The sequence below is a fragment of the Oncorhynchus mykiss genome, chromosome 8, assembly GCF_057628025.1.
Source record: "Oncorhynchus mykiss isolate SJ-2025 chromosome 8, ASM5762802v1, whole genome shotgun sequence".
In the NCBI taxonomy this organism is placed as follows: domain Eukaryota; kingdom Metazoa; phylum Chordata; class Actinopteri; order Salmoniformes; family Salmonidae; genus Oncorhynchus; species Oncorhynchus mykiss.
Genome location: NC_143029.1, coordinates 73,229,516 through 73,248,372, shown reverse-complemented (window position 1 = coordinate 73,248,372; position 18,857 = coordinate 73,229,516). Strand labels below are relative to the sequence as shown.

Below are 18,857 nucleotides of genomic sequence, written 5' to 3'. Positions count from 1 at the left end.
ATAATGACGTATGTCTGAGGTAATTTCAGAGATTGACATCTATCAACAGTAATGGAACTGGCATCATGATAATTGGTTTCCTTGCTCTAGACTTGAGACAGTGATTGTTGATGAGGGGTTTTCTTTATCTATCACAATGAATACAAAACCATTTTGTGTGTGAAAGAATTAGAGTGCATTTGTTCAATAAGCTTAACTAGGAAATTGCATTGTAGTCTGCACCAATACCAACTAATGTAGTTTTTTACTGATCGACACTTTCAAAGTCCATAAGCCATGGATGTAGCCCTTGGCCTGTTTGTATTGCTTATAAGCCCGTGATCAAATGCAACTCATCATGGCAGTTTCAAATGGCAATTTATAGCCATTATTTATATACTGAACAAAAATATAAACGCAACATGTAAAGTGTTGTAAAGCTTATTTCTCTCAAAGTTGGTGCAAAAATGTGTTTAAATCTCTGTTAGTGAATCTCTGTTAGTGTCACACAACACAATGCCACAGACGTCTCAAGTTTTGAGGGAGTGTGCAATTGGCATGCTGACTGCTGACAATTGGCATGACCGACTTTTGGCCGGGTAGGGTTCTCAATCAGGGACAGCTGTCTATCGTTGTCTCTGATTGAGAACCATACTTAGGTAGCCCTTTTCCCACCTGTCTTTGTGGGAAGTTGACTTTGTTTATGGCACATTGCCTTTAGCTTCACAGTTTGTTTTGTAGTGTTTTGTTCAGCGTCTTTTCTATTAAAAAGAGTATGCACGCTCACCACGCTACACCTTGGTCCACTTCCTTCAACAGCCGTGACAGAACTTCCCACAGCAAACGGGCCAAGCAGCATGGTAAGGAGGAGCAGCGGGTTCAGGAGGACTGGACATGGGAGGACATCCTAAATGGCAAAGGATCCTGGACATGGGAGGAGATCCTGGCGGGAAAGGATTGCCTGCCGTGGGAGCAGCTGGAAGCAGAGAGGAAGGCGGAGGCAGCGAGAGAGAGGGCCCAGGATTACACAGGGTCACGGCTGGCACTAAAGATGGGGGGGGTACACAGGGAGATTGGCTGAGTCCGGTTGGAGACCTGAGCCAACTCCTCGTGCTTACCGTGGCGAGCAAGTGACTGGTCAGGCCCCGTGCTATAGGGTGATGCGCACGTTGTCTCGGTTGAGCATTCGCAGGCCGGTGTGCTCTGTGCCAGCGTCCCGCATTTGCCGGGTGGAAGTGGGCATCCAGCCAGAACGGGTTGTGCTAGTTATGCGCTCGAGACCGCCAGTGCGCCTCCATGGCCCAGTGTATCCGGTGCCTCGGCCAAGTACTAAGCCTCCTGTATGTCTCCCCAGCCTGGTGAGTCCTGCGCCTAGAACTAAGCCTCTTTGTATGTCTCCCCAGCCTGGTGAGTCCTGTGCTTGCTCCCAGAGCCAGGCCTCCTGTGTGTCTCTCCACTCCAGTGATCCATGGCAAAAAGCCTCCAGTGATGATCCACGGCACGAAGCCTCCAGTGATGATCCACGGCACGAAGCTTCCAGTGATGATCCACGGCACGAAGCCTCCAGTGATGATCCACGGCACGAAGCCTCCAGTGATGATCCACGGCACGAAGCCTCCAGTGATGATCCACGGCACGAAGCCTCCAGTGATGATCCACGGCACGAAGCCTCCAGTGATGATCCACGGCACGAAGCCTCCAGTGATGATCCACGGCACGAAGCCTCCAGTGATGATCCACGGCACGAAGCCTCCAGTGATGATCCACGGCACGAAGCCTCCAGTGATGATCCACGGCACGAAGCCTCCAGTGATGATCCACGGCACGAAGCCTCCAGTGATGATCCACGGCACGAAGCCTCCAGTGATGATCCACGGCACGAAGCCTCCAGTGATGATCCACGGCACGAAGCCTCCAGTGATGATCCACGGCACGAAGCCTCCAGTGATGATCCACGGCAAGAAGCCTCGAGTGATGATCCACGGCACGAAGCCTCCAGTGAGTAGTCATGGCACGAAGCCTCCAGCGACGGCCTCCAGTCCGAAGCCTCCAGCGACGGCCTCCAGTCCGGAGCCTCCAGCGACGGCCTCCAGTCCGGAGCCTCCAGCGACGGCCTCCAGTCCGGAGCCTCCAGCGACGGCCTCCAGTCCGGAGCCTCCAGCGACGGCCTCCAGTCCGGAGCCTCCAGCGACGGCCTCCAGTCCGGAGCCTCCAGCGACGGCCTCCAGTCCGGAGCCCCCAGCGACGGCCTCCAGTCCGGAGCCCCCAGCGACGGCCTCCAGTCCGGAGCCCCCAGCGACGGCCTCCAGTCCGGAGCCTCCAGCGACGGCCTCCAGTCCGGAGCCTCCAGCGACGGCCTCCAGTCTGAGACCCGCGGCGAGTGTGCCCAGTCCGGGGCCCGCGACGAGGGTCCCCGCACCAGAGGTGCCACCTAAGTGGGGTGAGCCAGTGGTGGAGCGGGGTCTGCGTCCCGCACCTGAGCCACCACCGCGGGATAGATGCCCACCCAGACCCTCCCCTGTAAGTTCAGGTTTTGAGGACGGAGTCCGCACCTTTTGGGTGGGGGGGGTACTGTCACGCCCTGACCTTAGAGATCCTTTTTATGTCTCTATTTGGTTTGGTCAGGGTGTGATTTGGGTTGGGTATTATATGTTCTATTATTTGTATTTCTATGTTTTGGTAGGGTTATCAATCAGGGACAGCTGTCTATCGTTGTCAGCAGATTGTTGACTTGATTCATGATGATGACTGCTAGCTTGCTAGCTAAGATTTTAAAAGTATGATGTTGACATGATCAGTCCAATTAAAGCTACTGTAGATATGGCGTGATTTGACGTCATTTTATCTGTGGCCAATGACCTTGAGCCTTCTTGGATAGGCACTTCTAATGTAACTCTATGGCAGCACCCAAGGTGCACTACTAGCTTGAATTTTCAAGCTCTCCCCTTAGATTTCGCAGTGACGTAATGTCACCATGAGTGACAGAACACTGAGCCAATCACGGCGCAACTAGAGAACATTACCAACCCCTACGCTCCATATTTTCCGCTAGCTGCCCCACCACCACAGAAAGCACTGAGCTAGGCTAAAACATATGCATTTTGGAGCTGCCTTACTCAAGAAAGAAAAAATAGACCAAGTTTGTATGCGGCTTTATAAACTCAATTATTGATTTCTAAAAAAAATTACATTGTTTGCAAACGTATATGTCACACGTATTAATGCCAAAATAGCATGCAAAACGGACAAACAAATATAGGTGAGGCTCAAAACCCCTGCCCTGAATGACAGGTTGCCACTGTATACAGTGCCTTCGGAAAGTATTCAGACCCCTTTTCCACATTTTGTTAGGTTACAGCCTTATTCTAAAATTGATTCAATATTTTTTTTCTCTCATCAATCTACACACAATACCCCATAATGACAAAGTAAAAACTGATTTTTAGACATTTTTGCTGATTTATTCAAAATAAAAAACTGCTATCACATTTACATGATTATTCAGACCCTTTACTCAGTACTTTGTTGAAACACCTTTGGCAGCGATTACAGCCTCAAGTCTTCTTAAGTATGACACTACAAGTTTTCTCGGGTTTCTCCAATTCTTCTCTGCAGATCCTCTCAAGCTCTGTCAGGTTGGATGTGGAGCGTTGCTGCAAAGCTATTTTCAGGTCTCTCCACAGATGTTCGATCGGGTTCAAGTCTGGGCTCTGGCTGGGCCACACAAAGACATTCAGAGACTTGTCTCGAAGCCACTCCTGCGTTATCTTTTCTGTGTGCTTAGGATCGTTGTCCTGTTGGAAGGTCCTGAGCGCTCTGGAGCAGGTTTTCATCAAGGAACTCTCTGTACTTTGCTCCATTCATCTTTCCCTCGATCCTGACTAGTCTCCCAGTCCCTGGCATTGAAAAAAAATCCTCACAGCATGATGCTGTCGCCACCATGCTTCACCATAGGGATGGTGCCAGGTTTCCTCCAGACGTCAGGCCAAAGAGTTCAATCTTGGTTTCCTCAGAACAGAGAATCTTTTAGGTGCCTTTTGGCAAACTCCAAGCGGGCTGTCGTGCCTTTTACTAAAGAGTGGCTTCTGTCAGGCCACTCTACCATAAAGGCCTAATTGGTTGTCCTTCTGGAAGGTTATCCCATCTCCACAGAAGACTTCTAGAGCTCTGTCAGAGTGACCATCGGGTTCTTGGTCACCTCCCTGGCCAAGGCCCTTCTCCCCCGATTGCTCATGTTTGGCCGGGCGGCCAGCTCTAGGAAGGGTCTTGGTGGTTCCAAACTTCTTCCATTTAAGAGTAATGGAGGCCCCTGTATTCTTTGAGACCTTCAATGCTGCAGAAATGTTTTGGTAACCTTCCCCAGATCAATGCCTCGACACAATCCTGTCTCTGAGCTCTACGGACAATTCTGTTGACCTCATGGCTTGGTTTTTGCTCTGACATGCACTGTCAACTGTGGGACCTTATATAGACAGGTATGTGCCTTTCCAAATCATGTCCAATCAATTTAATATACGACAGGTGGGCTCCAATCAAGTTGTAGAAACATCTCAAGGATGGTCAATGGAAACAGGATGCACCTGAACTCAATGTCGAGTCTTACAGTACCAGTCAAACGTTTTAGACACACCTACTCATTCCAGGGTTTTTCTTTATTTTACTATTTTCTACATTGTAGAATAATAGTGAAGACATCAAAACTATGAAATAACACACATGGAACCATGAAGCAACTAAAAAAGTGTTAAAAAAATATAAATATATTTTATATTTGAGATTCTTCAAAGTTGCCACACTTTGCCTTGATGACAGCTTTGCACATACTTGGCATTCTCTCAACCAGCTTCATGAGGTAGTCATCTGGAATGCATTTCAATTAACAGGTGTGCCTTGTTAAAAGTTCATTTGTGGAATTTCTTTCATTCTTAATGCTTTATAGACAATCAGTTGAGTTCTGACAAGGTAGGGGTGGTATACAGAAGATAGCCTTATTTTCTAAAAGACCAATTCCATATTATGGCAAGAACAGCACAAACAAGCAAAGAGAAAGGACAGTCCATCATTACTTTATGACATGAAGGACAGTCAATCCGGAAAAGATTCTTCAAGTGCAATCGCAAAAAAACATTGAGCACTATGATGAAACTGGCTCTCATGAGGACCGCCACAGGAAAGGAAGACCCAGAGTTACCTCTGCTGCAGAGGATAGATTCATTAGAGTTAACTGCACCTCAAATTACATGTGACACAGAAGTAATTTGGCTGCTGCGCCAGGCTTTGCTGGGTCATACAAAATATCACATAACGTCACTGTTGTGCCTCCCTGAAATAGCCTCCTGTGAACAAACAGGCTTCAGAACAGCACAGCATTTACCTCAGGAGAAAGAAACCACCATTACTGCTACATAGAAACAACAAACAAAACCCAAAATGAACCAGTCAGTTGATACTCTTCTTACAACTTAAGTTACGCAATGATGTGCTCGCCACAGCCCAGGCTACACTTTATCCAGTTAAATATAGTCCAAAATGTAATCTATCTAATCCCCATGAGAGGGCCATTAACAATAACTAGTAATGCTACATTCTCGAAGGTTGAAATCTCATTTCTGGTAATTTTTGTTATAAATTGCTGAAATGTAGTTACTTTTACGCACACAAGCTCAAATACATAGTACAAATATGATATAAAAATGAAAATATGAAATTTTTTCGTGTTTCCTATTCACAAAACTATGAATAAGGCTTCAAATGACTGATGCTTTCTAAATATAGCATAATCAAATTTTAAAACGACTAACTATAAGATTTCACTTTTTCTTAAGGTCTCTCTTGATCAAAACGTTTGCCTCCAGTGCTGTGAATGTCTCACAGAGCTCTAACATGGCTTCCTGAACTCGTTAGGAACTCTCCTTTCGTCTCATATTAATGTGTTTTTTGTTTAACATCTATTAATTATTTTAGATCCATGGCTTTCAATCGATCTCTAAATGTACCGTAATGAAACCACTCTCCTGTTGCGCTACTATGTAACGATTGCAGGCACGAGCTTTGTCCGGGGCTGTGATCTAGGGTTCAGTCAAGAGTTGGACGGTCGGAAGCTCAAATGAAATGTTAGGAGGGACATCCCAGCTTCAAATCGTTTCAGATTTCACATCCTACGTCACAAAGGCTTAGAAAAAATACTACTGTGTCCGTGGCAACAAGGGCTATCGCTCAAACCTACTCATTCCAGGGTTTTTCTTTATTTTACTATTTTCTACTTTGTAGAATAGTGAAGACATCAAAACTATGAAAAAACACATGGAATCATGTAGTAACCAAAAAAGTGTTAAACAAATCAAAATATATTTTATATTTGAGATTCTCCATCATTACTTTAAGAAGGTCAGTCAATCTGGAAAATGTCAAGAACTTTGAAAGTTTCCTCAAGTGCAGTTGCAAAAACCATCAAGCTCTATGATGGAATTGGCTCTCATGAGGACTGCCACATGGAAAAAAAAGACCCAGAGTTACCTCTGCTGCAGAGGATAAGTTCATGAGTTAACTGCACCAGATTGCAGTCCAAATAAATTATTCACAGAGTTCAAGAATAGACACATCTCAACATCAATCAATGATTCACGAGTATGTGTGAATCAGGCCTTCATGGTTGAATTGCTGCAAAGAAACTACTACTAAAGAACACCAATAATAAGAAGAGACTTGCTTGGGCCAAGAAACATGAGCAATGGACATTAGATCGGTAGAAATCTGTCCTTTGGTCTGATGAGTCCAAATTTGAGATTTCTGGTTCCAACCGCCTTGTCTTTGTGAGACGCAGAGTAGGTGAACGGATGATCTCCGCATGTGTGGTTCCCACCATAAAGCATGGAGAAGGAGGTGTGATGGAGTGGGGGTGCTTTGTTGATGACACTGACTGTGGTGTATTTAGAATTCAAGGCACACTTAACCAGCATGGATACCACAGCATTATGCAGTGATACGCCATCCCATCTGGTTTGCGCTTAGTGGGACTATCTTGTCTTTTTCAACAGGACAGTGACCCAAAACACACCTCCAGGCTGTGTAAGGGCTATTTGACCAAGGAGAGTGATGGAGTGCTGCATCAGATGACCTGGCCTCCACAATCACCTGACCTCAACCCAATTGAGATGGTTTGGGATGAGTTGGACCGCAGAGTGAAGGAAAAGAAGCCAACAAGTTCTCAGCATACAGATGAAGTCAGAAGTTTACATACACTTAAATTGGAGTCATTAAAAACTAATTTTTCTACCTCTCCACAAATTTCTTGTTAACAAACTGTCGTTTTGGCAAGTCTGTTAGGACATCTACTTTGTTCATGACACAAGTAATTTTTCCAACAATTGTTTACAGATTATTTCCCTTATAATTCACTGTATCACAATTCCAGTGGGTCAGAAGTTTACATACACTAAGTTGACTGTGCCTTTAAACAGCTTGGTAAATTCCATAAAATTATGTCATGGCTTCTGATAGGCTAATTGACATCATTTGAGTCAATTGGATGTGTACCTGTGAATGTAAGGCCTACCTTCAAACTCAGTGCCTCTTTGCTTGACATCATGGGAAAATCAAAAGACATCAGCCAAAAAAATTGCGGACCTCCACAAGTCTGGTTCACCCTTGGGAGCAATTTCCAAATGCCTGAAGGTACCACGTTCATCTCTATAAACAGCATGGGAGCACGCAGCCATCATACCGCTTAGGAAGGAGACGCGTTCTGTCTCCTAGAGATGGACGTACTTTGGTGCAAAAAGTGCAAATCAATCCCAGAACAACAGCAAAGGACCTTGTGAAGATGCTGGAGGAAATAGGTACAAAAGTATCTATATCCACAGTAAAACCAATATCGACATAACCTGAAAGGCCGCTCAGCAAGGAAGAAGCCACTGCTCCAAAACGGCCATAAAAAAGCCAGACTACGGTTTGCAACTGCACATGAGGACAAAGATCGTACTTTTTGAAGAAATGTTCTCTGGTCTAATGAAACAAAAATAGAACTGTTTGGCCATAATCACCATCGTTATGTTTGGAGGGAAAAGGGGGATGCTTGCAATCTGAAGAACACCATCCCAACCGTTAAACATGGGGGTGGCAACATCATGTTGTGGGGGTGCTTTGCTGCAGGAGGGACTGATGCACATCACAAAATAGATGGCATCATGAGGAAGGATAATTAAGTGGGTATATTGAAGCAACATCTCAAGACATCAGTCAGGAAGTTAAAGCTTGGTCGCATATGGGTCTTCCAAATGGACAATGACCCCAAGCATACTTCCAAAGTTGTGGCAAAATGGCTTAACACGACCAGGTATCTATAAACATGTGTTTTTAGTTTTAAGTAATGTGATATTCATTATGCAATGATGTATCTTTCAGGTTCTGAAGTACTGCCATCTCCTCGTGCACAATCAAGGTTTTTCTGAATGCATATGATCGCCTCAAGATTACAGATGACAGGGTGGAGGATGTTTCACCAGATATGTTTACGGTCAGTTCCTAGGATCATAGCGATTTCATTCTGTTCTATTATGTTCTCATAGAGTATGACTCTGTCTAACTGACTGTTCTGTGTGTATCTCTCTCCAGGAACACAATGGGTTCTTTAAGTCCCTGTTCTCCCTGCAGCAGACCCCTTGTTCCCTACAGCACCTGGCTTGCTGGACACTACAGAACTACCTAGATGGACACGTGCACAAGATGGTGCCACACCTAGACCTGCCCACCTTCATCAAGAACAACCTGCTCCTGTAGTTCAAATACTATGTTCACTGAGTCAGAGATAGAGCCAGGATGTATATAAACCCTAAACACTGGATGTATGGCATACATGGTATGATATGATGAGCTCCCAGCACTATAGAGCTCTGTATGTACTGTAGGCTACAGCACAAACACTAGGAAACACTAGGAATTCAGTCTGTCTGTGACAATATTTGTTTTGCAGAATGACACAGGGGGGTCATCGTCACAGACCTACTGATTGTGGTACTAAGTTGACTACCACTCCTGGGTTCAGAATCCTTGAGATTGCAGAGTGTGAGTAAATGGATACCATTATGTACTGTACAATATATGGCAAAACAATCTATGTCAAAAAGTATGTATTTACAATTGATTGTGTTCATTGTATTGCTATTTTGGTTCATAAGAAAAAATGTAATTTGCTTTACAAGCAGAACCGTTTTACTCCGCTTCACCACAAGGGGGTGTTGTGGTCTTTAAATGACAAATTAAAGAGATGTACTGTATTAGAGGGCTGGCTTTGTTTTTTTTTCAAGGATATTTTTCAACGAAAGGTGTAACTTTTGTATTTATAGTGCTATTGTGGAACTGAAGTGTACGTGCGTAATGTAGTGTAAAATAAAGGAGTAAAGGAAATAGATTTACATATTGAGCTTTTTCCCCCAAAGTAGTTGTGACTTCAGGGAGAAATCGATTACTTATTTGGCTTAGCACCTTGTCATATATGGTAAGATAGTGAGATCAGTCAGTATGTGAACATATATGGACAATGACCCCAAGCATGCTTCCAAAGTTGTGGCAAAATGGCTTAAGGACAACAAAGTCAAGGTATTGGAGTGGTCATCACAAAGCCCTGATCTCAATCCCATAGAAGATTTGTGGGCAGAACTGAAAAAGTGTGTGCGAACAAGGAGGCCTAAAAATCTGACTCAGTTACATGAGCTCTGTCAGGAGGAATGGGTCAAAATTCACCCAACTTATTGTGGGAAGCTTGTGGAAGGCTTCCCAAAACGTTTGACCCAAGTTAAACAATTAAAGGCAATGCTACCAAATACTAATTGAGTGTATGTAAACTTCTGACCCACTGGGAATGTGATGAAAGAAATAAAAGCTGAAATAAATCCTTCTCTCTACTATTATTCTGACATTTCACATTCTTAAAATAAAGTGGTGATCCTAACTGACCTAAGATAGGGAATTTTTACTAGGATTAAATGTCAGGAATTGTGAAAAACTGAGTTTAAATGTATTTGGCTAAGATGTATGTAAACTTCCGACTTCAACTTTGTGTGAACTCCTTCAAGACTGATCGAGAAGCATTCCTCATGAAGCTGGTTGAGAGAATGCCAAGAGTGTGCAAAGCTGTCATCAAGGTAAAGGGTGGCTACTTTGAAGAATCTCAAATATAAAAATCTATTTAGATTTGTTTAACACTTTTTTTGGTTGCTACATGATTCCATATGTGTTATTTCATAGTTTTGATGTCTTCACTATTATTCTACAGTGTAAAAAATACTACACATTTTAAAAAGCCCTTGAATGAGTAGGTGTGCCCAATTTTTTACTGGTACTGTATAAAAACGCAATTCAGCCACACACGTGGATAGATTGTATTTCACATCCTGTAATCGAAGATATGACACAAAAATGTTTTACAACTTATTTCCATTGTGGTCCTCTGAAGGTGGTGGCCTACAAGACGGAGCACAAGCCAGAGAGGTTGGTCTGCTGTCTGCTCAACCACAGCTCCATCAGGGTTTGGCGTGGAGCACTGCCCAAGGTAAGAGCCAGAAGTGGCTCCTGCTGTAAGCAGGAAAAGCAACTGCTTAGGGCCTCCTCACCATCATCTCTGATTAATTCTATGAATATTATCTAGTTAAGAGCACAGGCGCTAGAGAAGGAATAGTGTTTGATGGTAGGACTAGGAGTAAAAAAAAAATGTGTAAAGAACATGCCAATACATCTTGAACATATACTGTATTGTTTAATCTAGCTGTGCATTCAATCAGTCATTCAAGTGTTCATAATAGTGTAGACATTTATGTAGAAATCACCGGACATTAAACAGATTGGTTCATGTTTCATAAAAGTGTAATTAAATCAAATCATCAGCTTGTAATTGTTCTTGGTGTACCCAATGGTATAACTATAACAGAATGTACAGTTGAGAATAAACAGATGATGTAGTATGAACACTAAAACGGTTCAATTAATAATTTATGTCTCTCCTCAACATGAATTATCTTCTCACTGTGGGAAACGGAAACTACTACTATTCACGGAACCAAACCTAGGTTCAAATGCTATTTGAAAGAAATAATTCTAATGCTTTAGCTGTGCTTGATTGTGCTATCCTGTTGCAATGGAACCAATAGAAAAGTCCTGTGCTTTCCCAGTGCACCTGGCACCCCAGTCAGGCTAAAGCAAACACTCAAAGTATTTGAAACATTTCAAATAGTAATTGAACCCAGGTCTGCTACTATTCACTGAACCCACCACATGCTCCGGAACAAAATGCCTGACTCCTAATTAGGGAGCGTTAATAGGAGATTAATTAGCACTAATTGCATAATTTCCAGTTAAACCTCCAGAGGGTAGACCAATCTGTTCATCTCACCAAGTGTTTAATTACTTTAGTTTATTTCTTATATTCTATCGATGAGTCACAAGTCACAACCTCCTAACTCCAACATGAAATGAGGACATCTCATGACTTGTTTCTTAGGAGATCAGAAAAAGAGAATTGGATCAAATTTAGGAAATTGTATGCAGGTATTATGTGTTATTTACATTGTGCCTTTTACAGTTATAAAATGTGGGAATATTTACTTTGTATTTGGACTGATAAGGTTTTAAAAAATAAGTAAGGCTAAAAAAATGGTAGACTATAGTTTAATTCCTCAACACGACCAGGTATCTATAAACATGTGTTTTTAGTTTTAAGTAATGTGATATTCATTATGCAATGATGTATCTTTCAGGTTCTGAAGTACTGCCATCTCCTCGTGCACAATCAAGGTTTTTCTGAATGCATATGATCGCCTCAAGATTACAGATGACAGGGTGGAGGATGTTTCACCAGATATGTTTACGGTCAGTTCCTAGGATCATAGCGATTTCATTCTGTTATATTATGTTCTCATAGAGTATGACTCTGTCTAACTGACTGTTCTGTGTGTATCTCTCTCCAGGAACACAATGGGTTCTATAAGTCCCTGTTCTCCCTGCAGCAGACCCCTTGTTCCCTACAGCACCTGGCTTGCTGGACACTACAGAACTACCTAGATGGACAATTGCACAAGATGGTGCCACACCTAGACCTGCCCACCTTCATCAAGAACAACCTGCTGCTGTAGTTCAAATACTACGTTCACTGAGTCAGAGATAGAGCCAGGATGTATATAAACCCTAAACACTGGATGTATGGCATACATGGTATGATATGATGAGAGCTCCAGGCACTATAGAGCTCTGTATGTACTGTAGGCTACAGCACAAACACTAGGAAACACTAGGAATTCAGTCTGTCTGTGACAATATTTGTTTTGCAGAATGACACAGGAGGGTCATCGTCACAGACCTACTGATTGTGGTACTAAGTTGACTACCACTCCTGGGTTCAGAATCCTTGAGATTGCAGAGTGTGAGTAAATGGATACCATTATGTACTGTACAATATATGGCAAAACAATCTATGTCAAAAAGTATGTATTTACAATTGATTGTGTTCATTGTATTGCTATTTTGGTTCATAAGAAAAAATGTAATTTGCTTTACAAGCAGAACCGTGTTACTCCGCTTCACCACAAGGGGGTGTTGTGGTCTTTAAATGACAAATTAAAGAGATGTCCTGTATTAGAGGGCTGGCTTTGTGTTTTTTTTTCTAGGATATTTTTCAACGAAAGGTGTAACTTTTGTATTTATAGTGCTATCGTGGAACTGAAGTGTACGGGCATAATGTAGTGTAAAATAAAGGAGTAAAGGAAATAGATTTACATATTGAGCTTTTTCCCCCAAAGTAGTCGTGACTTCAGGGAGAAATAGATGACTTATTTGGCTTAGCACCTTGTCATATATGGTAAGATAGTGAGATCAGTCAGTATATGAAAAAAAATGTGCGCACTGCTTTATTACAAAAAGGAACCAATTATGGATGTAGCTATAGCCTACTAAGTATTTGGTAGAGAAATAATGACTACTTTTTAGAAGAAAATAAATCCTAAATGAACAAAAAAAGTGTGCTCTATAACTCAGTCACTCTTGGTCAGAATATTTCTCATTAATAATTAAGATAAATGATTACATTTAATCTCTGCCACTTGTATCCAAAGCGATTTACAGGAGCAATTAGGGTTCAAGTGCCTAGCTCAAGTCGGCCATGGGATTCGAACGAGCGACTTTTCCGTTACTGGCCCCACGCTCTTAACTGCTAGGTTTACCTGCCACCCCAGATTAGAACGTTATGTGATTTCACTGGCTTTACGGAAGTAAATGCAGGCTGTGACTTCAGTCATTTTGGAAATAATTCAACATTTACTGAAAAATGTATTTATAAAGACTTCATGAGAATAAATATGAGAGACTGTCATGCAAAGGCTCGGAGGTTATCTTATATTACAAAAAGTGTCAGACAAATACAACACGCCAGTGATGGACGGAAATCATGAATAGACTATTGAATAAGCAGTGAGCTTTTATGTGTACGTTGCCAAGAAGGTTTATCGATGTTTTAAAATCTAGCAAATAGTGGGATGGACAACAATTGAATGGATAACAAACGAAAATATATATATGTTAAACATTGACCAAACATAATGCAATATAGCCTAGTAGTTCTACAATATTTGTAATTTAACAGAAATGTCGTTGTAAAACTACTTAGGTGAGGTGGGCGTTTCCAGTTGATAATTATGTGGAGAGGTCCAGATGTATGATTGTATGGGATCGGAAAGAAGTAGCATGCTTTTGAATACCAACCACCCGGCTTGGGGAGAATGGTGAACCTGTGTGACAGAGGGTGGTGACACGGAGACAGTATGCTGACTTGGGTAATGAACCTGTCACAGTGAGGCTCTTGAACTAGGCTACGCTATGTGCCTAGCGCATGCGGAGCTAAAGACATATCAAAGAAACTAAACCTGCAATGAAAAATAATTCGATTGTAAAATAAAATATATATTAGCAATATGTTACAACTTGAATACAAATTACAATAATGTAGGTTATATAAAGGCTCCAAGGAAAGTCAATCATCCCGTTCTTAGTGACATATACCAGTAGAAACTAATAATAACAATAATTTATGATTATTAGGTGACATAATTGTAATGTAACTGATCAAATAAACTATAGATTCCTGACTCATGAAAGAAAACAAGAATAAATCCAATCCTAGACATAAATGCAGAATGTATCACACATCGGAGAGAAAAGTTGAGGAGGTATGAGGAGGTTCTGGTTGGAGACTATATAATCAGAGTCCACTCCACTCTTAAAAAAACGAAGAGGAGAGGAGCGCGCGGGAGAGGAAAGCTATCTGGTTTCAATAGTTCAAAGCAAGGTGGTGCTGAATGGAGTCATTTGCAATTATAAGAATAATTAGCATCCCTTGGCACTCCATTGCTAATCAGACTCGGTTGGTGATATGTTTATGTCTTCATGCAATCAGACGGCCAGTTGGAGTGCCCGCGCGCCCCAAGGACTCAATAGAGGCTAATCATCATCAAGCATTGGCATATAAACGGTAAAATGATATCCGATTAAATCAACACTTATAAGAAAAGAGAAACGTGATTTTTCATTATTGCACATTTTGATTTTAATATAAACGTATAAGCATTTAGAAAATGAGTGGCCAAAACCCTGAAAGCGTCGATGCATAATTTTAACTATTCCACATTTAATTGGCAATTAGTTTAGGATGCATGCTCATTACATTTAACATTTTAGTCATTTAGCAGACGCTCTTATCCAGAGCGACTTAAAGTTAGTGAATTCGTCTTAAGATGGCTTGGTGGGACAATCATATATCACAGTCATTGTAAGTACCTTTTTCCGCAATAAAGTAGCTATCAGCAAAATCCGAGTTAGTAAGCGGGGGTCATGTGCGAGTGTTGTTCTCGGGTTAAGTGCGTGTTTTAGTTTAAGGTTAGGCCTATCTTAAACCTGAAAAATGATTGTCTGCATATACAACTAACTTAATGGTAGCCCTACAGATACAAGCACGTTGGTACCCTGTTGTATTTTTAATCGAATAAAGTTTAGTCTCCAAAATGCCACTTTCAAAACGGCGCCGACTCGTTTTAAAATTGCCGTTTACCTCACGTGTATGTCTTTTATCAGAACAAAATGTTGTACAGGATAACTCACTCTAGGGAATAATTATTACTGCACTTTTCTAAGGCCAAACGCATTGTTTTGGCTCGAGAGAATAGAAAAGCTTTACTCTTTCAAGAGAGGAAAAACATCTGCCTCTCCTCCGGCCCACTCCGATGCCATCCGTCCCGATGCCATACATCGCAACATTTCAACAAAAGCACCGTTGTTTTATGTCATCCCTTGAATCCAAAGTAATTACTTATCATCAATCAAAATTAATAATAGCTGATTGGGTTGGTGTGGTCAACGATTATAGAAGGGTAAGGGCTGAAGCAGTCTCTCACATCACTTCCAGTCAATGTGGACGGGCAAATGGGGTGGAGGGCTGGGGGGGAGGGGGGGACGTCTATTCCGTATCCACTGGGAAACTACCGCCTCTCGAGTCGGCCAAAAAGTCCGACACTGAAAAAGGAAATGAAGCGTAATTTGAGGAAGATGGATGAGTCCCCAGGGTACACCCCCTTTCATTCCTCTTGTATTGCAGATGATAAGCTAGGGCTCTCGCTCTGTGCGTGTGGGAGAGCCCATTGAATTGAAGTGAGAAAGAAGTGGAGGGAGGGAGAGGTAGAGGGGGAGAGCGTGTGTTTATGTCTCAGTGTGTGACAAATAGAGGGACAGGGAGTGGGCACAAAACAAGAAAGCGTCAGGTTTCAGTAAGCTTGAGGAGGTTTCGAGGAGCTGGTTAGTCAACGGGATAACATCACAGCGAAGGGACCTAATAACTTCACTCGACCTTTGAATCTAAGGTTTTTGCGATTTGTTGAGGGAAGGAAGAGCGCCTGAGTTTTCGAAAAAATAAGCCACAATTTTCTTCACAATGCAGAGACCGGGCGGCCAAGGGACGGCGTTTTCGATCGACTCCTTGATAGGAACTCCGCAGCCTCGGCCGGGACACCTGCTCTACACTGGCTACCCGATGTTTATGCCGTACAGACCCTTGATGATTCCTCAATCTTTATCTCATTCACATTTACCTTCTGGCATACCTCCTTTGGCGCCGTTGGCATCTTTCGCTGGACGTCTTACCAACACATTCTGTGCGAGTTTGGGACAGGGGATGCCGTCCATGGTGGCTCTCACGACAACACTGCCCAGTTTCTCGGATCCGCCGGATAGTTTCTATCCTCCCCAAGAGCTCCCCGGACCTCGGTTAAGTGCCGACCCTGGAACGAGGAGACAAGAGAGCCCCCTCTCAGACGATCTGCATGGAAGAGACAAGGGATCGGACTTACTCAACTTCTCGGAAACTTTTCAAACTATGCCAGGTAAACTCCAGTCCCAGTGTCCATACGTTTCCGTTAGATTGGCACGTTGAGACCTAAATGCGTAAAACGCGCAAACGTCATCCAAATTAGAGTTTGGACTGGACTGCATGGACATTTAGCAACACAAAAAGACACTCGGTGCTGAGCATAAAGTTACACGCAGTTTATCCAAGGCAAATATGATGCTGAAATTTAAGACACCATCCACACTTTTTCGAAGGCTGAAATTGTCATCATAACATACTATTCCACAAATACATTGTTTCATGACAAACCACACTTTCAAATGTGTATTAAGTCGAATTGTGTAGCCTAACTCAATTTTGTGAAACACTGTCTTCAATCTATTTGTTACATTAGGCATAATTTTACACAGTTTTTTACTTAACGTGACATTGGCCAATGTTACTTTAATACAGGTGTTATAAATGGCACTAATTTCCTTTTGCGAAAATACCGCAGAATACGAACTCTCCAACATGCCTATTCCATTTTCATTTTAGAGGCCTATGTGGCCAAGACAATGTCTCTGAATTTTTAAAGAGATAAATGCCTCATTTGCATTTGTGAGGTAAACGTGTTGGCTGAACATAACTGGTTGTAATATATGTTGTCTTTCTTCATTGTCAATTTTTAGGTGAGACTAAATTGTACAGCTCTGACGATGAGAAGTTTGACCTGAAATCAGCAGACGCAGTTTGCAGTGACCGAGATGACAGCTCTGCCGTCGACAGCGAGAACGAAAGCTTCTCCGATGGGAACAACTGTGGTTCTTTATCCCAAAAGAGTAAACTAAAACCCGGGTCACAGGAAGCGTTACCACCAGGAAGCTCAGCAGGAAAGAGCAGAAGGAGACGGACAGCTTTTACAAGCGAGCAGCTACTTGAACTTGAGAAGGAATTTCATTGTAAAAAGTACCTTTCGCTCACCGAACGCTCTCAAATAGCACACGCACTTAAATTGAGCGAGGTGCAGGTCAAAATTTGGTTCCAGAATCGTAGGGCCAAATGGAAAAGAATCAAAGCGGGAAACGTCAATAACAGGTCGGGAGAGCCTGTGAGAAACCCCAAAATTGTGGTCCCCATTCCAGTGCACGTCAACAGGTTTGCCGTGAGGAGTCAACACCAACAGATAGAGCAAACAAGGCCATGATGAACTATCCTGGCCTCAACTTTATAAAAGAAACGGACATTAATTCTGACAAAAGAAAGCTCTGGGTTGTTAAATGCATGAAGCACAAAAAGGGATGGAATTTTTTGGTCAGCAAGATTACTTTTTACATCACAAGAGACATAATGACCGATTAACTTGACAACATACGATCATGTTATCGCTTGGCAGATTAATGAATTGGTCAAATATGATATCATGTTTTATTTATTGTTTGTACATTTGTAAATATTATGTGTCGGGTGACACAGACAGCCGCTATGAAATGAGATTGTAAACATTATTTTCTAAAATATTTATATCTAGGGCCTATAAATGTTCTGTTTATTATCTGCATGTGCTTCATGTGAAGCTATTTCAAACTTGTTGTATTTGGTATCGTTTCGTTGATCACATGTTGCATGTACCTTACAAAGTTTTCATTTTTGGTAGGCTACTGTAAGAACTGTATTCGCCAGCTGTTTGTAAGAGAAAAAAAATATGTGAAGAAAAATAAATAACCAAACAAGGAAATACTGTAAAGTATATTGACTTATTAAATCAATTTATATTAAAGGTATGTATCTAAATGCATTATTATTGCTGTTTAAGCCATAGTTTTAGAGATGGTGATTTGTGCTTTATATATAGCATCTGTCTGCTCTCAGAAAATTAACAGTGAGCTATCTTTCTGTAGAATATATTTTCCTCGCATTCATTAAGTAAAATACCACTAGGCTATTACATGACACTGTATTTTAATAGCCTACTAAAACTTGAAGTGAACTATAACAATAAACAAATAATAAAACCATAATATAATTGATAATTGATTATAATACACATATTCATAATAGTTATGGAAATTCTCATATATTATCTCAATCTCAAAAGTTGTTTTGCTTTGTAAAATAGGCATTAATAATCTGATATTATTGATTTCAGATAGTAAGTAAATAAAACGTCTGTATTGTATACCTATGTAATATCTGGCATGAATATGAAGACATTTTTGCACACTGTAGGCCTGGATGAGTTTGCAATGTAATGATATTGCAGGTCTTGAAAAAATACAAACGTGTCTCCTATCGTGAGTGGATTAGCTACATAATTGGACGACTGATACTACTGAATACTAAATCATATTCCACTTCACCTACTGTGTGCAAAGTCCAGCAGTTCGCCCTATCTAGGCGTTGGTGATATACATTCAATGAAGGTTCTCATTAAGCAGACAGAGATACAGGAGAGAACAGACGAGGGTTTTGTGACTGGAAGCAGCAGTTATCTTTAGGAGGGCATGTTGTCTCGAGGTGG

At 41.9% G+C, this 18,857-nt stretch overlaps 1 protein-coding gene and 1 pseudogene across 1 annotated transcript; both read left to right on the top strand.

The window, feature by feature from the left end:
* Window positions 1-8,824: 8,824 nt before the first annotated feature.
* On the top strand, window positions 8,825-12,551 carry LOC149982105 (ankyrin repeat and SOCS box protein 10-like; annotated as a pseudogene).
* Window positions 12,552-15,594: 3,043 nt separating this feature from the next.
* LOC110530476 (homeobox protein GBX-1) lies at window positions 15,595-18,072 on the top strand. The gene is made up of 2 exons (XM_021613574.3): window positions 15,595-16,391; window positions 17,029-18,072. Exons 1-2 carry the CDS (start codon window positions 15,944-15,946, stop codon window positions 17,541-17,543), a joined length of 963 nt encoding a protein of 320 aa, XP_021469249.1. The 5' UTR covers window positions 15,595-15,943; the 3' UTR covers window positions 17,544-18,072.
* The last annotated feature ends 785 nt before the right edge of the window (window positions 18,073-18,857 follow it).